Raw genomic sequence first — 16,475 nt, forward strand, 5'->3', positions numbered from 1 at the left:
ATGCATTGTTTGCTACACAGGCTTTCTCTGCAGACAATCTGAATGATGGAGTTGCAGTCTGTTTGTTTGTTGCATTTTACATAGAGAGTAGCTATGGGGCTGACAGGCTGCTGGAGAGACAGACGTTCCCTTTTAACCTTTCCTAAACAAAAGCTTTTGGCTGTATTGCAGCATGTTTAATTTACCACCAGTCAACCCAGCATAATGGACATGACTGTTGCTGTAAAATATTTAAAGTACCAAATATTTGTTGCAGCACTATGGTTTTTTTCGTGGTTGTTACTCATTGTCTGCTGACCCAGGGTTGGGGTGGATCCTGTTGATGTGAAGATCTACTAAAATCAAGGATCTGATGGTGTGTCTTAGGGAGGCAGTCAAACTGGGGTTGAACTAGTAGCCTTGCTGTGAAGTTCAGAGTTCAGTGAAATGGCCAAATGCACCAGTTTCCTGGGGAACTACTTGATTACTGCCCTGTGCTGGGCTCTCGGGATCAGCCAGTTTCAGCTGTACCTGGGTAAATGCAGAGGAACCATGGGAATAATTTGGGCTGCAGCATTGACATAATCTTTGAGATCAGAGAGGAAAACTGAACCTTTGCTCTAAAGCTGAAACCCAGAGTTCAGGCTCAATGTTCCTTCCATCAAGCACCCTATCAAGGTGAGGACCTGGGCCTCTTGTGCACCTTCCCTGCTCAGATGAAGATAACCTTGCCATGTTTGTTGATCCTTTTCAAGCACCCTGCTTCTGGTCCTGCCTCTGAGCTGCTGCTTCTGTCCGAGATGCCCTTCAAAAGCCTGTTGAACAAGCTGTAAACATCTGCAGCTTCCTCCCTTAATGAAACCATCAAAGTGTTCTCATGCCATAGTGGGTGATCATCTGTGATCTCTTCCACATTTTTCCTCAACTTCCAATTTTTACAATATGACTGACATTAAATAGTGAGGAATTCAGTGCAGGAGGGGTGACTTGACTTACTCCTCTGTTCTTTTACACTTGAGACTGTTCAACATTTGAAATCTTTAGTAAAGACATTTTTGGAAGCTCTATGTAATGGTGCATAAATTATTATTTGCTGATTAAAAATCAGCAAATAAGTTAGCTTAGAAGAGAGCTGACATTTTGTGCTGTCTCCAGTGTGTGTAAAAGAGAAAGCAGTTGCCATAGAAACTACCTCATCACACAATGTGAACTCTGATTCTGAGATGGAGTTCTTTTCAGCAAAATGGACTTTCTGTACATAGAATATGAGATGGAATATGTGTGCTAGTTGTTATTACACTGTACTCAACATTTTATATTATTTTTTGTTTTGATTTTAAATATTGGCAGCTGAAAAGGTGGAGTCTGTAATTTCACTCGTGTAGAGGCAGGGTGTATCTCATATGGCAGTAATTTTATTTTATGCCAGCACTCCTGTTTAGGAAGAAGTGATTAAATCCTGCCTAGAAGTTAATAAATACAGAATAATTTATCTGAAAAAGAAATGAGATCAGTCTTGTTCATCAGTGGGGTAAAGGATCTTTATGCCAATTTTTAACACAGAAACTAGGTGTAACCCTTGAATACAGGGTGTGGCTTTGCTTGGAGGATTTGTCTGAGTGCTGCAATGAATGATTAGCACAAACAGACAATAAGCTATGCATAGTGTGAAATTATATTTTAAAGTTATATAAAGGAATCCTGAGGTAATAAATAATCCCATACATTAGTAAACACAAAGCAGGAGACAGCAACTGCAGCATTTGAGGTGATGTAACACAATTTCTAAGCAGAAAGGCAAAAATACTGTGTTACTCTGCAGAAATGGCCAATTTACCATTGATTTTGAAACAGGAGATGTGCTTTCTAGTTCAGTGTATGGCAAAGCCAGACTCAGAAGTTGCTTATTGATTTTACTTCCAAGTGTAAGAGTCAAAATCTTCTATTTTGAATGTAGTTTCTCTGATATTAGGTTGTTCCAAGTCCTACAATTAAACTAGTTGTTGGGTAAATGCCTGCTGTCCAGGGAAGGGGGGGGCTTACAACATATTTGGTAATGTTTTTTAGTTCCTTTGAAAATTACTTTTTCAGGTTAGCTTATCATTTGCTTGAGAGAGTTGCTGAAATGAAAGAATTGGACTTCTCCTGATCCACAGAACCATGGCAGGAATTTGGCAAATAGCAGTGATACCTACTTCAGTTATTCCACTAAATGGCTGCAGGGACATGCTCTAGTGGGAGAGTAGGAGGCATATGGAGGACCTCTGGAGATCATCATGTCCAACCTCCTGCCTCTGTCTTTACAATTCCTCTTCACACTCAGCTGAAGACACCAAGGAGATTATTGTTTAGTCTTCTGCTCTTCAGGCTAAAAAAACCTCATTTGTTGAACTTCCTGAAGGTCCTAATGGCTCATTCCTCTATCTTGCAGTTTGAGGTCCCTGTGAATGGCCATCCCACTCTCCAACATACTGACCACTTCCCCCCCGAGAGGTGCCACCAACAGTACTGCACAGATTTGTGTCCTGTTGTCCAGATCACTGGTGGAGATGTTAGGCTGTATCAGCCTTGAGAAATGCCACTTGTAGCTTGTTGCTTGTTGACTCCTGCTCTTCAAACCCAGTGGGTCCAGTGAGTTCTCCACTCACATTGTAGCCCATCCCTCCAGTCTGTGTCTCTTCAGTTTGTCCATACAAGTGCTAGAAAAATCTGCATCAAAAGCCTTGCTGAAGTCAAGATAAAAGACATTGAATTCTCCCCTTTCCACAGAGTCACTCATTTCATTGTAGAGGACAAGCAGTTTGGTCAAGCATGATTTGCCCTCAGTATGTCCAGGTTGGCTGTTCCCCATGACCCTTTTATTCCTCATGTGCCTGGGAATTAATTTAATGGTGTTTTACTCCATAAATTTTCCAGGGATGGAGGTTAGGGTGTCCTGCCTATGAGTACTTGCTGAGATGCCGTGCACTGCAAATTAAGTAGTTTATTTTTATATATATATCATGTTTTTTCTCTTTGCCCTGCTTCTATAGAGAGATTATCTAAAATCAATTTAGTCTCTCTTCTTTAGGTCAGCAGATGTTAATTCCATTAACTCCCTGCCACCATAAATCAAGTTTTGAACAGTAGTCTGGCTGTCAAATGATTTATCTGATAGGAGGGATTTTATGATCCATTCAGTTCCTCAATTCAAAGGTATTATAAATACCAAATGAAAGAATGAAACACTAGAAGAGAAATTATGACAATCTGTAGTCTGGAATGTTAACACCACTTGTTTTGGCAGCATTACTGGTCTTAAAACAATAGGATCCATATGGATGCTAATTTTCCCAATTTTGAGTAATAAATACAACCTCTTTATGGCTTAAGTAACTGTGTTTCTCAATACCACTGCAGGGTCCAGTAGACGGTTTCATGATGAGGTAATAAATAGCAATTTTGGAGAGCTGATTATTTGTGTTTTTCTTTTATGTGGTTTATGACGGGGGAAGAAGAAATCACAAACCAGTGAAAAGCCTTGCCCTCTCCTGTAGCTGACATACTTTGGCTGAAGATATGTCACTTGAGAAATATGAGACCATCCATAAAGCTCTGCAGGTTCCCACATTAAAGTGTTACAGAGAAACCTTCAAGTAGAAAACCAGTAACAAATTGCAGCTGAGCAGCTTGTGGCACAGGGCGCTGTCCTGGGAGCCCCACCACGCTCTGCTCAATCCTCCATGGAGCCCTGGAGTACCAAAGAGCAACTGAAAACTTCTCTGGAGAGAAGACAGGAGGGATGAGGGGAGGGGAAAAACCCCAACCCCCATGATGTTATCTGTGGATCTGAGATGATGTTACTGGTGCAGACACCAGACTCATGACTTCACTGTTAAATGTCTTTGCAGCTCTTTGCCCGCTGGCCCAACCCCGGTGTCCATAGCAACTCCTGGAAGTCTGTTGGTGCCTGGGATGTCAGGAATTTGCTCACCCCTCAGCTGCAGAGGTAGCCAAGTGCTCTGCACTCCTTCAGCCTCGCTCCTCACGCCACTGCTGTGCTCAGGCTGTGCTCCTGACTCGCTCCCCTCAGCTCCAGGAGGCACTTTCTGATCCCTTCCAAGCTTCTCGATCACCTTTTCTACCGAAGCACAGACTCTTGCCATGTCGCGTGTGGGGTAGGCTGGGTTATGTCTGCTGCCAGTTCTGAGCAGTAGCAGCTACATGACAGTGAAGGTCTCCTGTCTGGGCTCTGTGGGACTTGCAAACCAAAGAAATGGAGCAACTCTATGCAGTCCAAGTGTTGGATTGGGTGGTGAAGCCCATTGTCACTGGTCTTGTGCTCTGGGCAGCCAGCTGTGACCCACCTCCCCCAGGGAGTCAGCTCAGAAGAGACCATCATCTGTCTCTCCTTTTCTGAGCTGGGACTATGAGCTTGGTCCTTGGGCAGGACCTGCTGCCCTGGCAGATCCTTGGAGTGCCCACACAGGCTTTTGTGTTGCTCCCTATTTCCCAGCCTGATTCATCACCTGTTGTCTTTCCTGCTGCCATTTTGTGTTTCTGTTTTCCCTCAAACCCAGATAAGAGCAGGGGGTTCAGGTTATGAATTTGTGGAAATTCCAGAGGGCTTTGTGTGTCCTCAGCTATAGGTTTTGGACATGTGCTAGGCTTGTATGTTCCACCTCACAGAACCATGTGTGTCCTTCTTGCAATTTGTCTTCTCTTGGAAACCCTTCATTTCTTTTTTTTTTTTTTTTTTTTTTTTCAGGAAACAAAGTAGAAAGAAATTCTAAAATACAGTATTTCAAATATTAAGTCAGACAGCAAAGTTGTTCTTCAGTCACCTTTGAAGAAATGTCATCTCCCTTTAACCAATACTGCTATTTCATTCAGGAAGAGTGGCAGAGGCTCTGACAGTGACTTAAGGTTTTTAGTGTTGATTTCATGCGAATAAATCTTTTTCACAGTATGACTTCAAAGTAGACTTTTTTCCCCCAATTACTCTACATGTTGGCAGCAAATCAGCTTTGAGGGAATGTTGTGCACATCATAGTTCTCTGTTGGTGTGTCAGGGAGTCAGTTTTGGATCTTTCTGCTCAGTCAGGCCAATGACTGATGTTGTTCATGTCTTCTGTTTCTGCAGGTTTGAAAGATTCCTGTTTGACAGGGAAGGGGATGTGGGGAAAAGAAAAGAAGCCAGAGTACAAGAAATGATTGGCAAAGTGATGATATCATCAAATGTTCAAACACTTTGCAAATTGAAGCTTATTAGGCTGACATTTTGTCTTCTACTCAGCACTAATTGGAATCATGCCTGGTTGCATGATGTGGAAGGTACTTAATACCTGAGTGTTTATCATGACAACATGACAGAAATTGATGTCAGGGATGTTGCAGGTTTCTGTTTAATGGAGAAGACAATAGATTTCAAACTGCAATTATGAATCTCACAGTAATTTGTATTCATAAGTATGGAAGTTCTTCTGAAATATTGCAAATAAGAAAATACTTTTTTTGGCTCTGAAAATATTGTAAAAATTCCATTTTCAGGTTTTAAAGTTGTTCTTCAGAGTTGATAAACCCAACACTTGTAGTTTGGGGGGAAAAAAAAAAGAGACAAAAAGCTTGACATGGTGTTTTTACTTGAGACAGATCTAAAAATCCCAGGAAGAGTGAACTCCATCTTTTGTATGGGTGATACAATTCTTCTGGCATTGTCTCTGACAGCTTGAATTCTTTTGTAGTCTGTACCTTCTGCTGTTTTGGCATCTGTAAAATGAATTTAGAAGAGAAGTAGCAAGGAAAGTGATTGTGCAAAGGCAGGCATTGCAAAAAGAGGACTCTGGAATAGTTGAAGATAGCTGCATGATCTCCTGCTGTGTTTAGTGTCACTGGAGACTCACATGTATGAGGTGCCTGTCCCTGTCATGGTCACATCTGTGCTGACTGGGAGCTGTAGACCTGCCTGTTAGTCTACATCCTCATCTTGGACCTTATGAAGTTGAGTTCAGATCTTCAATTAAACCTTTAGTGTAATATAAAAGTAATATTTATTCAACAGTTGATAACTAGCTATTTGTTGAAATCATTACCTGAAATAGTTTCTAATGAAATACAAATTGATCATTGCTAAGTAAGATACTGAAAAACAGAAATACCACATCCCCCCCCCCAAATAATAATAATAAAAATAAATCAATGTATTGTGGATGCTCCTAGGAATTACTGCTCATTGTATGACTGATAGAACTGCCTGTGTCTTACTGTAAATTCCAGCAATCCTGTAACTAATAAGATGTTGAGAAGCAGGTTAGGTCTGATGGTAATTTTTTCTGCTGCTGGAATCCTTTCAGGGGTCTGAGTCTACATTGTGTTAGTGAAAATATGTAACAACAGACAATTCCTGTCCCACTAAGCTCATAACAGACAATTCCTGTCCCACTAAGCTCCTAACAGAAATGTGATCATAGGATGTGAGAAGTGGGTGCAGCAAGCAGAGGGTTGAGGACTCATGATAAATAATGAAGTTTATCAGCAGGTTGACATGGTTAGAGCAAGACAAAGACAGAAGACACAGCACACGAGCTGCTTCCCTTAAGTGCCTCTACTAATGACATAGTGGAAAATGCCTTTCCATGATTTGTCTGTAGCATTAAAAGACATCTAAAGTATATTGGATACTTGCCATATCTCCCGTTGCTGCTGTTATCAAAAGTTATGTGACTGAAGAGCAAAGGAAAAGTGTTTGGCTGTAGGTTGGAGAAGAGCACATAAAGGACATTTTTGTCTTTATTTGGGAACCCTTATGATGATTTGCATGCTTATATCAATGCTAGTTGTTCATCTACTCAAGCTACCATTAATAACAGCTCTCTGTAAGCCTCTGACACTGTGTGTTGGTTTCCTTATAGAAAAACAAATTTAAATAATAATTTGTTATTGTAACTTTTGACCTGTTGGATACTGTTATTGGGAGTGGAGGGGAAGAGAACAGAACAGGACCCAAGCTGTCAATGTGCCATTACTAATGTCAGACAGAAAACACTAAGTTTCCTGATAAAGTTGGTTGGATGTGTGAGAGTGTGTGTTTGTAGGGGTGTGTGTATTATTGCCCCCTAACGGATAGACTCTGAATGGCTCAGCTTTGCATGCCCATATGACTTTCTGTTTTCAAGGTGTCTGAAATTGCCCATTTTAGAAGAATCTTGTAATGTTTATTCCTAAGGTTGACACATCTTTTTTGGGTAACGTTCCTTTAGGTTGTAATGTTAATTTGAAATGTGGTAGAAAGTGGAATCCTAACACAGTTATATTTTTCCTAGCAGGGCTCTGTTTTCATTCAAAATATCTTTGGGAGAATTAAGTCTCAGAATTCCATTTCTTTTCTCTGCAGCCATTAGCTTTTCCTTTTCAACATTTTCAGCACTTGCTTTTGCAGTTGGATAACTACCTGGTGGTTTGAACACGTAAGGGAACACTTGCTGCTAACAGCTTTATCTACCTCCAGTTGTAGATGCATGGGGCCAGAGTAAGTCAGTATCCAACAGTGATCTTCCTCTCCTTGAGGAGGGTTATGAGGCTGGTATGAGGCAGTATGGTAATTACAAAGAGGTTTCTGATGGCTATGGGTTGCAACAAGCCACATATTTGTACTCACGGAATCATGTACATGTTCTGCAGAGACCAGCAGCTGATGTCACAGAGCTCTGCCAAGGTACCTTCAGTCTCTCTGTGCATGAAGCTTTAGCTGAGTCAAATATCATCACATTTCTATTTAGGATCCAATTAACAAGATGAATCTAGGTTGGAAGAGCAGAAAGCACAATACATTAATCAAACTCCCTTGCAGTGACTGTGTCTGTGTGTGACTGACTTCTCTCAGGTGTCCTGCGAGGCAGGACAGGCAGTGCTGGCTCTTCCTGTCCCTCCCCAGGCCTGGGGCTTTTCCCTGTGCTCTCCCTGCTCAGCTCAGCAGGCACACTGTCACAAAAGCCTATTGTAGTCATCTGAGAGCTTCCTGCTGGGAGCAAAAGAAATTGTCCGTGGGTTTTGGGCTACTACATTTTCTATTCATGGTGAAAACAGAAAAAAGAAGCCTGTATTAACAGAGAGATGAAGGATGTTGCAGGAGCAACTTCTCAGCCCACGACAGGGACTTTATCTGCATTTATAAATACTGGGGTTTTTCTTTTGGATGTGTTTTCTAGCAATGTGGAGGTCTTTTCAGAATAGTTATTTTCCACTCACATTAGCAGCCATTGTTTGTATTGTTTAGGATCCACTGAGGAATTTTTCTAAATGTTATTTTGATTTGATGACTTTGTTCATCAGCGAATTATGAAAGCTCTGATTGTTTGGGGCACAAGAAGGCTACAATGCATTACTGCTCACATGCTCACTTAATGCATGCACATTGTGATGGCAGAAGTAATAGCACCATTAAAGAACAAAAGGTAGCAACACATAGTAGCTCTGGATCTGGCCAATCCCCTCAAATTACCATAAATATTTGAGCAATCTGAATAGTTTTGGACTCTGTAGCAAAGCTTTCCTGTTCTTATCTGGCACTGAAGGAATGTGGAATGAAGTATTCATTTAAACAAGTATAAAAATATGTATGCTATGCAGTTATAATCATGTGTCATTAATCAGAAAATACTGCAGAAACTCTGACAAATTAAAAACACAAGGATGTGTCTGCAAGGGCTTTTTCAGTCATTAAAAAGCTGCTTCACCTCTCAGGCAAACTATTTAATGGCAACTTCTTGCTCAGTGTACTGGCATCTTCAAAGGCTCTGACATCTGTCGGCCTTTGAACTACCATTAAAAAATATTATCCCATTTCCATTCTTTTATGCCCATTTTTTTAATTATAGCCCTTCTTTCAAGTTAGGAACATGGTTGGTTTAAATGATGCTGTCCTTTCGTTTTCAGCCACCCAGCTGCGGTTTGAATAAATTGATGTAGAATCAAAGGCGGGACTTTAAAGGGAAAAGGTTTGATGGACTTGGACTCCGAACCAGATGAGGTTTTATGATGAAAAGGGTTTAATCCCAGCACAGGCATCGCTTCTATCAGTCGAGCAGTACAAAGCAATTCATATATAGAGGTTCACGAGAAATGATCTTTTTTTTTTTCTTCTTTTTTTTTTTTTTTAAACAGCACAGATCTCTTCAGGACTTGCAAATGTGGCATTAGCTAATATTCAGAGAGCTGATTTCCTTTCATCCACCAGAAGCTTATGATTATAGTACAGTTCTCGAATTGGAAATGAGAGCTGCAACACAGATTTAAAGCTATGCTGTCTGATTTGTATTCAATAGACATGTCACTGCGGGACAAGCGAGTCTGGGCTGAGCTGGTTCAAGAAAGGGAAAAACAGCTTCAGCATCTGAAATTCTAGGGGGGGGGGGAAGGTACCAATAAATTCTTCCCTGCTCTACCTGAGTATTGTGTCGGATACTTAGATTGTTAAAGCTGTGCAAACAAACCCTTGTGATAACATTTCTTTGGCACCTTTCGCATCAGAGGCTGAGAGAAAATCGGCGGCATGAATCAGGAATGGCTTCTAATGTGCTCATCTCTGTGGAAGGCAACGTTTGTTCTCTGTGCGGGACTTTTGAGGAGGTTTAGCAGAGACAGTCTTGCTATTCCTTTATAGCAGTAGCCTTCATTAATGTGGTAATTAGGTATGCATATGGAGAAAGCTGAAATCTGTCTCAACAAATGCATCAGATGCCATTTGTCAAAAATGTGGGTATCGAGAAATAATCTATTTAGTAGTTCCCCGATCTTGGTGCTTCATGTTACTAGAAATCTGGTACATAGTGATGATCTCTTACTACATAATCAGACTGTCCTTCAAAACAGTGATGCTTTCCAGAAAAGTAGAAGCAGTAGGTTTCCAAAGTCTGCAAATGTTGTCCTCTGGAAAGACTGTGCTTCGTTGTTGTACAGAAAGGAGACTCTCCCTTTGGTGCTCTGCCTCCAGTCAACAGCTTCTTCTTCAAGCCCTCCCCACAGCTGTTGTTCCCTGCCAGAGTACTGAGTTCAGGAGTAATAAATTGTTCCTGATCTCTTCATACAATTTTGAGGGTTTTCTTTTTTTTACTTTTCTTGGTGGGTGGGTAGGAAATATAAACATGGGCCTGTATAAGTGGATATATTTAATAGGTTCTTTTATTTTACTGATATTTCATAGATTTTGTGTCTTTAGTATGTGTTTTTATGTTTCAAATAGATATTCATATTTATTCAAAGACCAGTAGATCCAAAACAGTTGCATACATAAATCTGAATAAATTCCTGCCCCAGGATGCAGTGGCTTATTTGACATTCAGAAAAAGAAAGTGGCATCAACTGAATTCCAGGACAAACTGAGAAGGATGAAAAGGATAAAGATCAATGTAAAGGTGCTAGAGGAAGATATTGAGCCAAAAATACTCTCAATTCCAAGAAAAGAGATGTTATGCACACAGGTTTCATTTATTTTGTACACATCATCTTGGGATTGATCTTGTCTTTCAGAACTGGCAGCTGTGGAGCATGATGCTTCCAAAAAGTCTCTGAACTCAGAGGAGCTACTGTTGAGATGATGGGAATAGTGCAACCAGCACTTGAGGATGAAGGTGCAGAAAAGGAGACTAGATATGGTGTAAGCTGTAGGTGTGCACAAAATACACAGTAGGAACCATCAGCTCCTGCTTTGGACTCCAACCTAACACCAAGGTTGGAGTGAAAACTTCCTTCTCTAGGACTTAACATCCTCAGATGGAGGTGGCAACTTATCTGTTTGATATTAAGGGTTGACATGTCAATGGTCAAGTAGGATATGCTTCTTCCAATTAGGAGCTGGTTTTGAATGGGAGAAACTCAAAAGTTGCAGGTATGTGGTTTGTTGCATCTTATTTGTGGTTTGTTGCATCTTATTTTGTAAGCAGCTGATGTCCAGAGAATTTACCACAACTCCCTGATTACAGAAATACTGCAACCATTGTCACTGCCTTGCAGAAATGAGGGTTCTTCTGAAAGTTAGAAGCTGATTATTTCTTTCAAGTCTAAACCTGTAAGTGACACAATTTTTATTTCTGAAGCTGCAGGGATTCAGGAGTTCTGCCCACACATATTGCCATTCATGAGACTGAGAATGAGGGCTTCATGCTTGGTTAAACACTGTCATCTTCAATATAGCAGCATGACATCAGTAATGAGAGAGTTTCCTGGTGTATTAGGGTCTTTAGTAGAGCAGGCTAGTGCATTCAAGTCATCTTTAGTTATCTGCCCAGAGAATAAGGGCATCAGGCTCCTTAGCTGGCTTCCTGGGATGATGCTGGAGTTTTGAAAAATGTATCTTTTTCACCTTGATTAACAGTCAGGGCAGAGCTTGAACATGAGCATGAACTTCAAGTGTTCTCAAGCCCCTCACCTACCGGTTGAGGTCCTGGCGGGTGAGCTGGGCTGCAGTGTCCAAAGGTTGCATTTCTAGAAGAAGCAGAAGATGGGAGTTCTGTTATACATGAACAACTTACTGTTTAGACTTCGTGTCTGCATCTTGGTGTAATTTTAATCATTCTTTAGGGATAGGTTGTTATGCTTTGTATGATGCAGTAAACATGGTAGTAGATACAGATTTTTATTTTTAGCCACTGTGTATTTTATCTATGTTTTGCTCTCACAAGTCATCTTAGGGAATCATTGAATTAAGCAGGTATTTATGGCTGAATTTTTTTTCATCCCTATTATATATGTTACATTAATGCAGTTATGTAGATTACTGGATGCCCAGTTGAGTGTCTCCATTAAATTTCTTAGTGGTATGACAGAAGGAAATGAGTCCTCCAGCTAGTCCTTTCCAGGTAGGTCTCTTAACAATCTTATTCAAATCATTTTGTTTATACAAGGACAAATACAAATGTAAACATTTCTTTCATCACATAAAGAGGAGAAAGAAGGCTGGGTGTTTTAATTTCTTACTCATTAACTAAATTTCAAAGCAAATACAGTGAATCAGATAAGCAACTGTTCTGGATCTGTCTTCCAGGCAGGAAAGCCAAGTCTTCTCCAGGTCTTAGAACTGTTACATGGAAAATGTATTTACATTTATCTCAATTTCAACTTGGTAAGTAATCCTTTCACTCACCAATGCACTGTATTGTTCAGTTACACGTGTAGGCTTGAGGTTCTTCCATTTGACTCATTTGATTAGGAAGGCAGTAACAATAACCAACCTATATGAAGTTCTGCTTTCTAGCTGCTGCTAACTAAATTAGAATCAAATGGTTTTATGTAAATTAAGAAATCAAAATAAGCTCTGTTAATTTTAAGCTCTTTATAGAGCTGTTCAAATTGATGTCTGATTCCTTCTCCCTGCCCACTGCTCTCCCCCCACCCCTTTTTTTGTTTGTTTTTTAAAGCCCAGTGTGTAGCTTAAGTGCCATTTACATTAACTGGGATTTAGGCAGCTAACTGGCTTCTTTCAAAGTCCAGACCTATTTCAGTGCACTCCTTTTGGAAACAACAAAAAAAAAGTCTAAATTGTGTTTTGTTTAAACCATGTCACAACAGAATTTGCTGCCTCTTTCTCACATGCAGCCATAGATGTATAAGCAAAATAATATTTTCAGTGTAGCTTTTCCTACTGGCATTTTAGTACCTGGGTCTTTCATATTTCATTGTTTCAGAAGTCCATGGCAAAGTTAGCAAACAGCCTGGTGTTTAGATTAGTTATAGAAATGTTCCCTAAGCATGTTTCCCTGTAGGAATGACATGAATAGATTTTTTTAATTAATTTTATTGAAAATGGAGCTCAGCAGAAGGTAACTTCTCTGTATTGTACTTCATGAGTCAACACTTCCATCATGTTTCAGGAAAATGCTGGAGCTGTAGAACAAGAGTGGACAAGATGCAACAGGTGCATTAATAAAAGATAAAATCCAAAGGGTGCTGGACTTTTTGGGGAACTGTTGTAATGTGAGGAGGAGAAATGAAGCTGTCCATGGCTTGAATATGAAGAAGAGAGTGATGTTTAGCCTCCAGCAGCATGGTACAGGTAGGGTGGTGTTAAACCTGCTCCCACCCCTAACTAGCAGCCTTGGAGACAAAAATAAGGCAGGTAGGAATATGTTAGGGGCATTTTGCAGAGCATGCAGAGTTCTGAAACAGTCCAAGTGAAGAATCTTACAGTGGACGTTTGACATTTAAATGCAGCTTAATGTTGTTTAAATGAATAGAATAAATATGTAAGTTAGCAGCTCAACACCTCACTTTACAAGTCCCAGTGGATATTTTCAAGAGATATGTCAGAGGTGTCTTTGCAAGGTGAGAAAAGCTGTGATTGTGATGAGGTGGAGTTAATATCCCTTTGCATAAGCTCTGTCATATGGGAGTGCAGATCTTACACTGCTGAACAGCAAACATTTGACTGTGAGGGCTGTGGTTGCCATCTGCACTGCTTTTGCAGAAGTTTTTTGACAGTGACTGTTCAGCTGTGTGAGTGCAGGGGGCTGCCACTCTGGGCTGTGCAGGTTGGCCAGTACAGGTTTGGTTCGTGTAACAGTTTTCCTACAAGAAAATACCTCAGTTTGATATTATACAGCCTGAACACTTGATTTATGAATGTATTAATAACTTATCACTGAGTGTAGTCATACACAGGAGGAAGATGTCTTCTGGTTAAGAAGTTGTGCAGTAGCACCAACATTAGGGACAGGTTTTTTTTCCTCAAGAATGAGAACACTTAAGTATCCACAAAGTACCAGCATGTAGGAAAGGCATCTGTCCAAGTACTGAAGTTTTAGCTTTGCTGATATTTGATGTTTCCAGGGAGTGCCAGGCTAGTGATCAGGACTGCTCATAGTGCTGGTGGTGCCAGCAGAGCTCCTATGTTTCCATGATTTCTTCTGGAAGAGCTTTTGGGAGATTCCATCAGTGCTCTTAGGGGGTGAGACCAACCTGTTGGTCACTGAACTGTGGTTCATTTTCACTTCGTTTCACACCATTTCATTTATCTGCTCCCTTAATTACCATATTTATGGACCTATGTGTTCTTACCCAAAAGGCATTTAAACTTTACAGTGTAATAGATGGTGCTGTGAAAGCTAAAGAGCTGTTTATTACTGATCCCTGTTAATTTGTGCTCTGCCACATCATTACCCATGTGATAATGGGTGTGACATTTGCTGCAGTAGTTTTCTTTGCAAATCAAATCTGTCTTTTTAAGGATTCATAATATTGACAAATTGCTGATTTTGCCAGTCACAGGAAATAATGGATAATGAATTCTTAACCTATTTTGACTGTAGAGAAAATATTTTCTATATAATTGGTTAAAATGGAGGTAATTGAGCTTTATTTAGAAGATGACAATAAGAATTTGAATTACTCTTGCTAGTTAAAAATTATTTTAAATATTGGGTTACATTTGATATCTCTTCAGATTTAGATTGTCACTTAAACCAAAAGATAGTTTTTTTTCAGCACTGCTGTGCACCCTTTGTATCATTGTCCTGTTAGAAAGGAGCCACAAATGGAGCTGCCTGCTGGCAGAACTGGCCAGTTGAAATTCATCTGGGATGGAGAAAAGGAGAGGTAAACTGGGACCAGTGAGTCCAAATCAGTAGGATGCTTTGTGGACAAAAAGATCAGCGAGTCACTAGGACAGTGCCTGGCCCTTGGTGCTGCACAGCTCTTGTATCTCTAAAGGGTGATAATCATGGGAATGGTTCCCTAAAACCGGGATGAGATCCAGTGTGAGACACATGGTTGTGACTTGCTGAAACTGCAGGGGTAAGATGCAGTAAAACAAACCAGTTTTGTTTGAAACACAAACCAGCATTACACATCTTTGAAGTTCTTACAGCAACACTTTTTTCTAAGCTTCGAGCTGCAAACAAGTCATATGTGTTTACTTTTTTAGCACTCTTTCATGTTAGATGCATTGCTTATTTTTGTGATAGTAGAGGAACTGGTCTTGTCTGTTTCTCAGCACTTTATAAAGCTTTGTGTATTAATAAGAAAGCTAAGGCAGTTCATATTCCCACTTCCAATACACTTTGTGTATTAATAAGAAAGCTAAGGCAGTTCAAATTCCTACTTCCAACAGATAATCCCTTCTAAGGAATTTTACACTAAGTGTGTCACCAGTTGCTGCATGGCTGGGACAGGATACTTCATCCACCTCTTCTGGGACATTGCACTGATGGGGGGTAAAAAGGGACTCATTGTCACCACTGAATCACTGGGTGTTTCTGCTTTGTTCCTTATTTTCCTTTTCATTCTTTTTCATCATAGAAGTGAGATTTGTTTTTACTAAGGACTTCCTTTCCCTTGACTGGGCTGATCTCCTTTCAAAAACAATCCAGTACCCGATAACAAACATTATGAATCCCTCATCCATCTCTGTCACATCAGGCCAGAGGAACAGGACACAAAGAAACAGATCTCCTTTCAGAGAGGCTCAGCTGATGGTTTCACAGAGCTCTCTGTTCAAGTGTGTGCGTGATTTTAGTGTCCTTCCAGGTGAGAAAGTGCTGGGGAACCATCAGCACACAGAGGCAGCAGCTGCACATCAGGGGTTCAAATAGGGAGGTTACTTATGAGCTGTTGTTTGAGGTTATTATCTGAGGAAGGAGTATTGTGTTCATGTTGCTTAACAGCTCATATTTGAGCGAAGTCAATGGAGCAGCTCAGAGGTTTTGGGGGTTTTTCTTGGTTTTTTTAAAATGTTACATGCATCAAAATTAAACACAGGAAAGCTGAGACCTGTGCAGTCATCTGCAACTGAAGCCAAGTTAGCCCAGTGTGGAAAACTTGTGAAACTTGGTTTGAAGAGTTGTCATGACCCACTTTAGAAATGCAGTGGTCTTTTTTTTCATCAGCCCAAGTACACTCAGCAATGAAGAGCAATGAAGGGTTATTGCAGCTTCATCTGCTGGGAGATGTTAGTCACTTACAGGAAAAGCCACTGAAGCAACAACACCTCAGTGATTCTAGAGCTGAGCCTCAGGGAAGATGTTAAGAGTGGATTTGGTCTTAACCCTGCACTGCTGTGTTTTTGTGAGTTTGAAACACCCTCAACATCATTTGAAGCTAAATATGGTGGTGGGGTGGATGTGGTTTGGTGTGTAATATGTTCAGAGGAGACAGTGAAGTCCATCCCTGTGAGTATAAAAGATGTGGTTGTGCTCTAGCCTCTTCCTTAGAAACTGATCCAAGGAAATGCTTCATGGGGTTGAACTAGGAGCTCCTGAAAAATGAAGGGAATATACAATTAAAAAAAAATAAAAAATTAGACTGTAGTCATTTGGTCCATTTCTCTGTTGCATGTAACTGGGGCAGAGTTTCAGACACCAGCAAAAGATTTTAATTTAAACTTTTTGCCAGCTTTATATTTTCTTGTGCAATTTACTTTTTAAAATTAAGAGCACATGTTTTCCTTCCAAATAACATGCAGAACGTTTATTGGCATTTTAAATAGGCCAAAGTGAGTGAGCAACCTTCTTTTTTTTCTTTCATGTCTA

The 16,475-nt window shown here is 40.3% G+C and overlaps 1 protein-coding gene across 1 annotated transcript in view; it reads left to right on the top strand.

The window, feature by feature from the left end:
- The window catches only part of CEP112 (centrosomal protein 112kDa), a 157,128-nt gene that overhangs the window by 78,527 nt on the left and 62,126 nt on the right, over positions 1-16,475 (top strand). The window contains exon 21 of the mRNA XM_010002794.1: positions 15,508-15,529. Coding sequence (XP_010001096.1) covers positions 15,508-15,529 — 22 coding nt within the window. The remainder of the gene's footprint in view (positions 1-15,507; positions 15,530-16,475) is intronic.

The sequence above is a fragment of the Chaetura pelagica genome, unplaced genomic scaffold (genome assembly GCF_000747805.2).
Source record: "Chaetura pelagica isolate M959 unplaced genomic scaffold, ChaPel_1.0 scaffold47, whole genome shotgun sequence".
NCBI lineage: Eukaryota > Metazoa > Chordata > Aves > Apodiformes > Apodidae > Chaetura > Chaetura pelagica.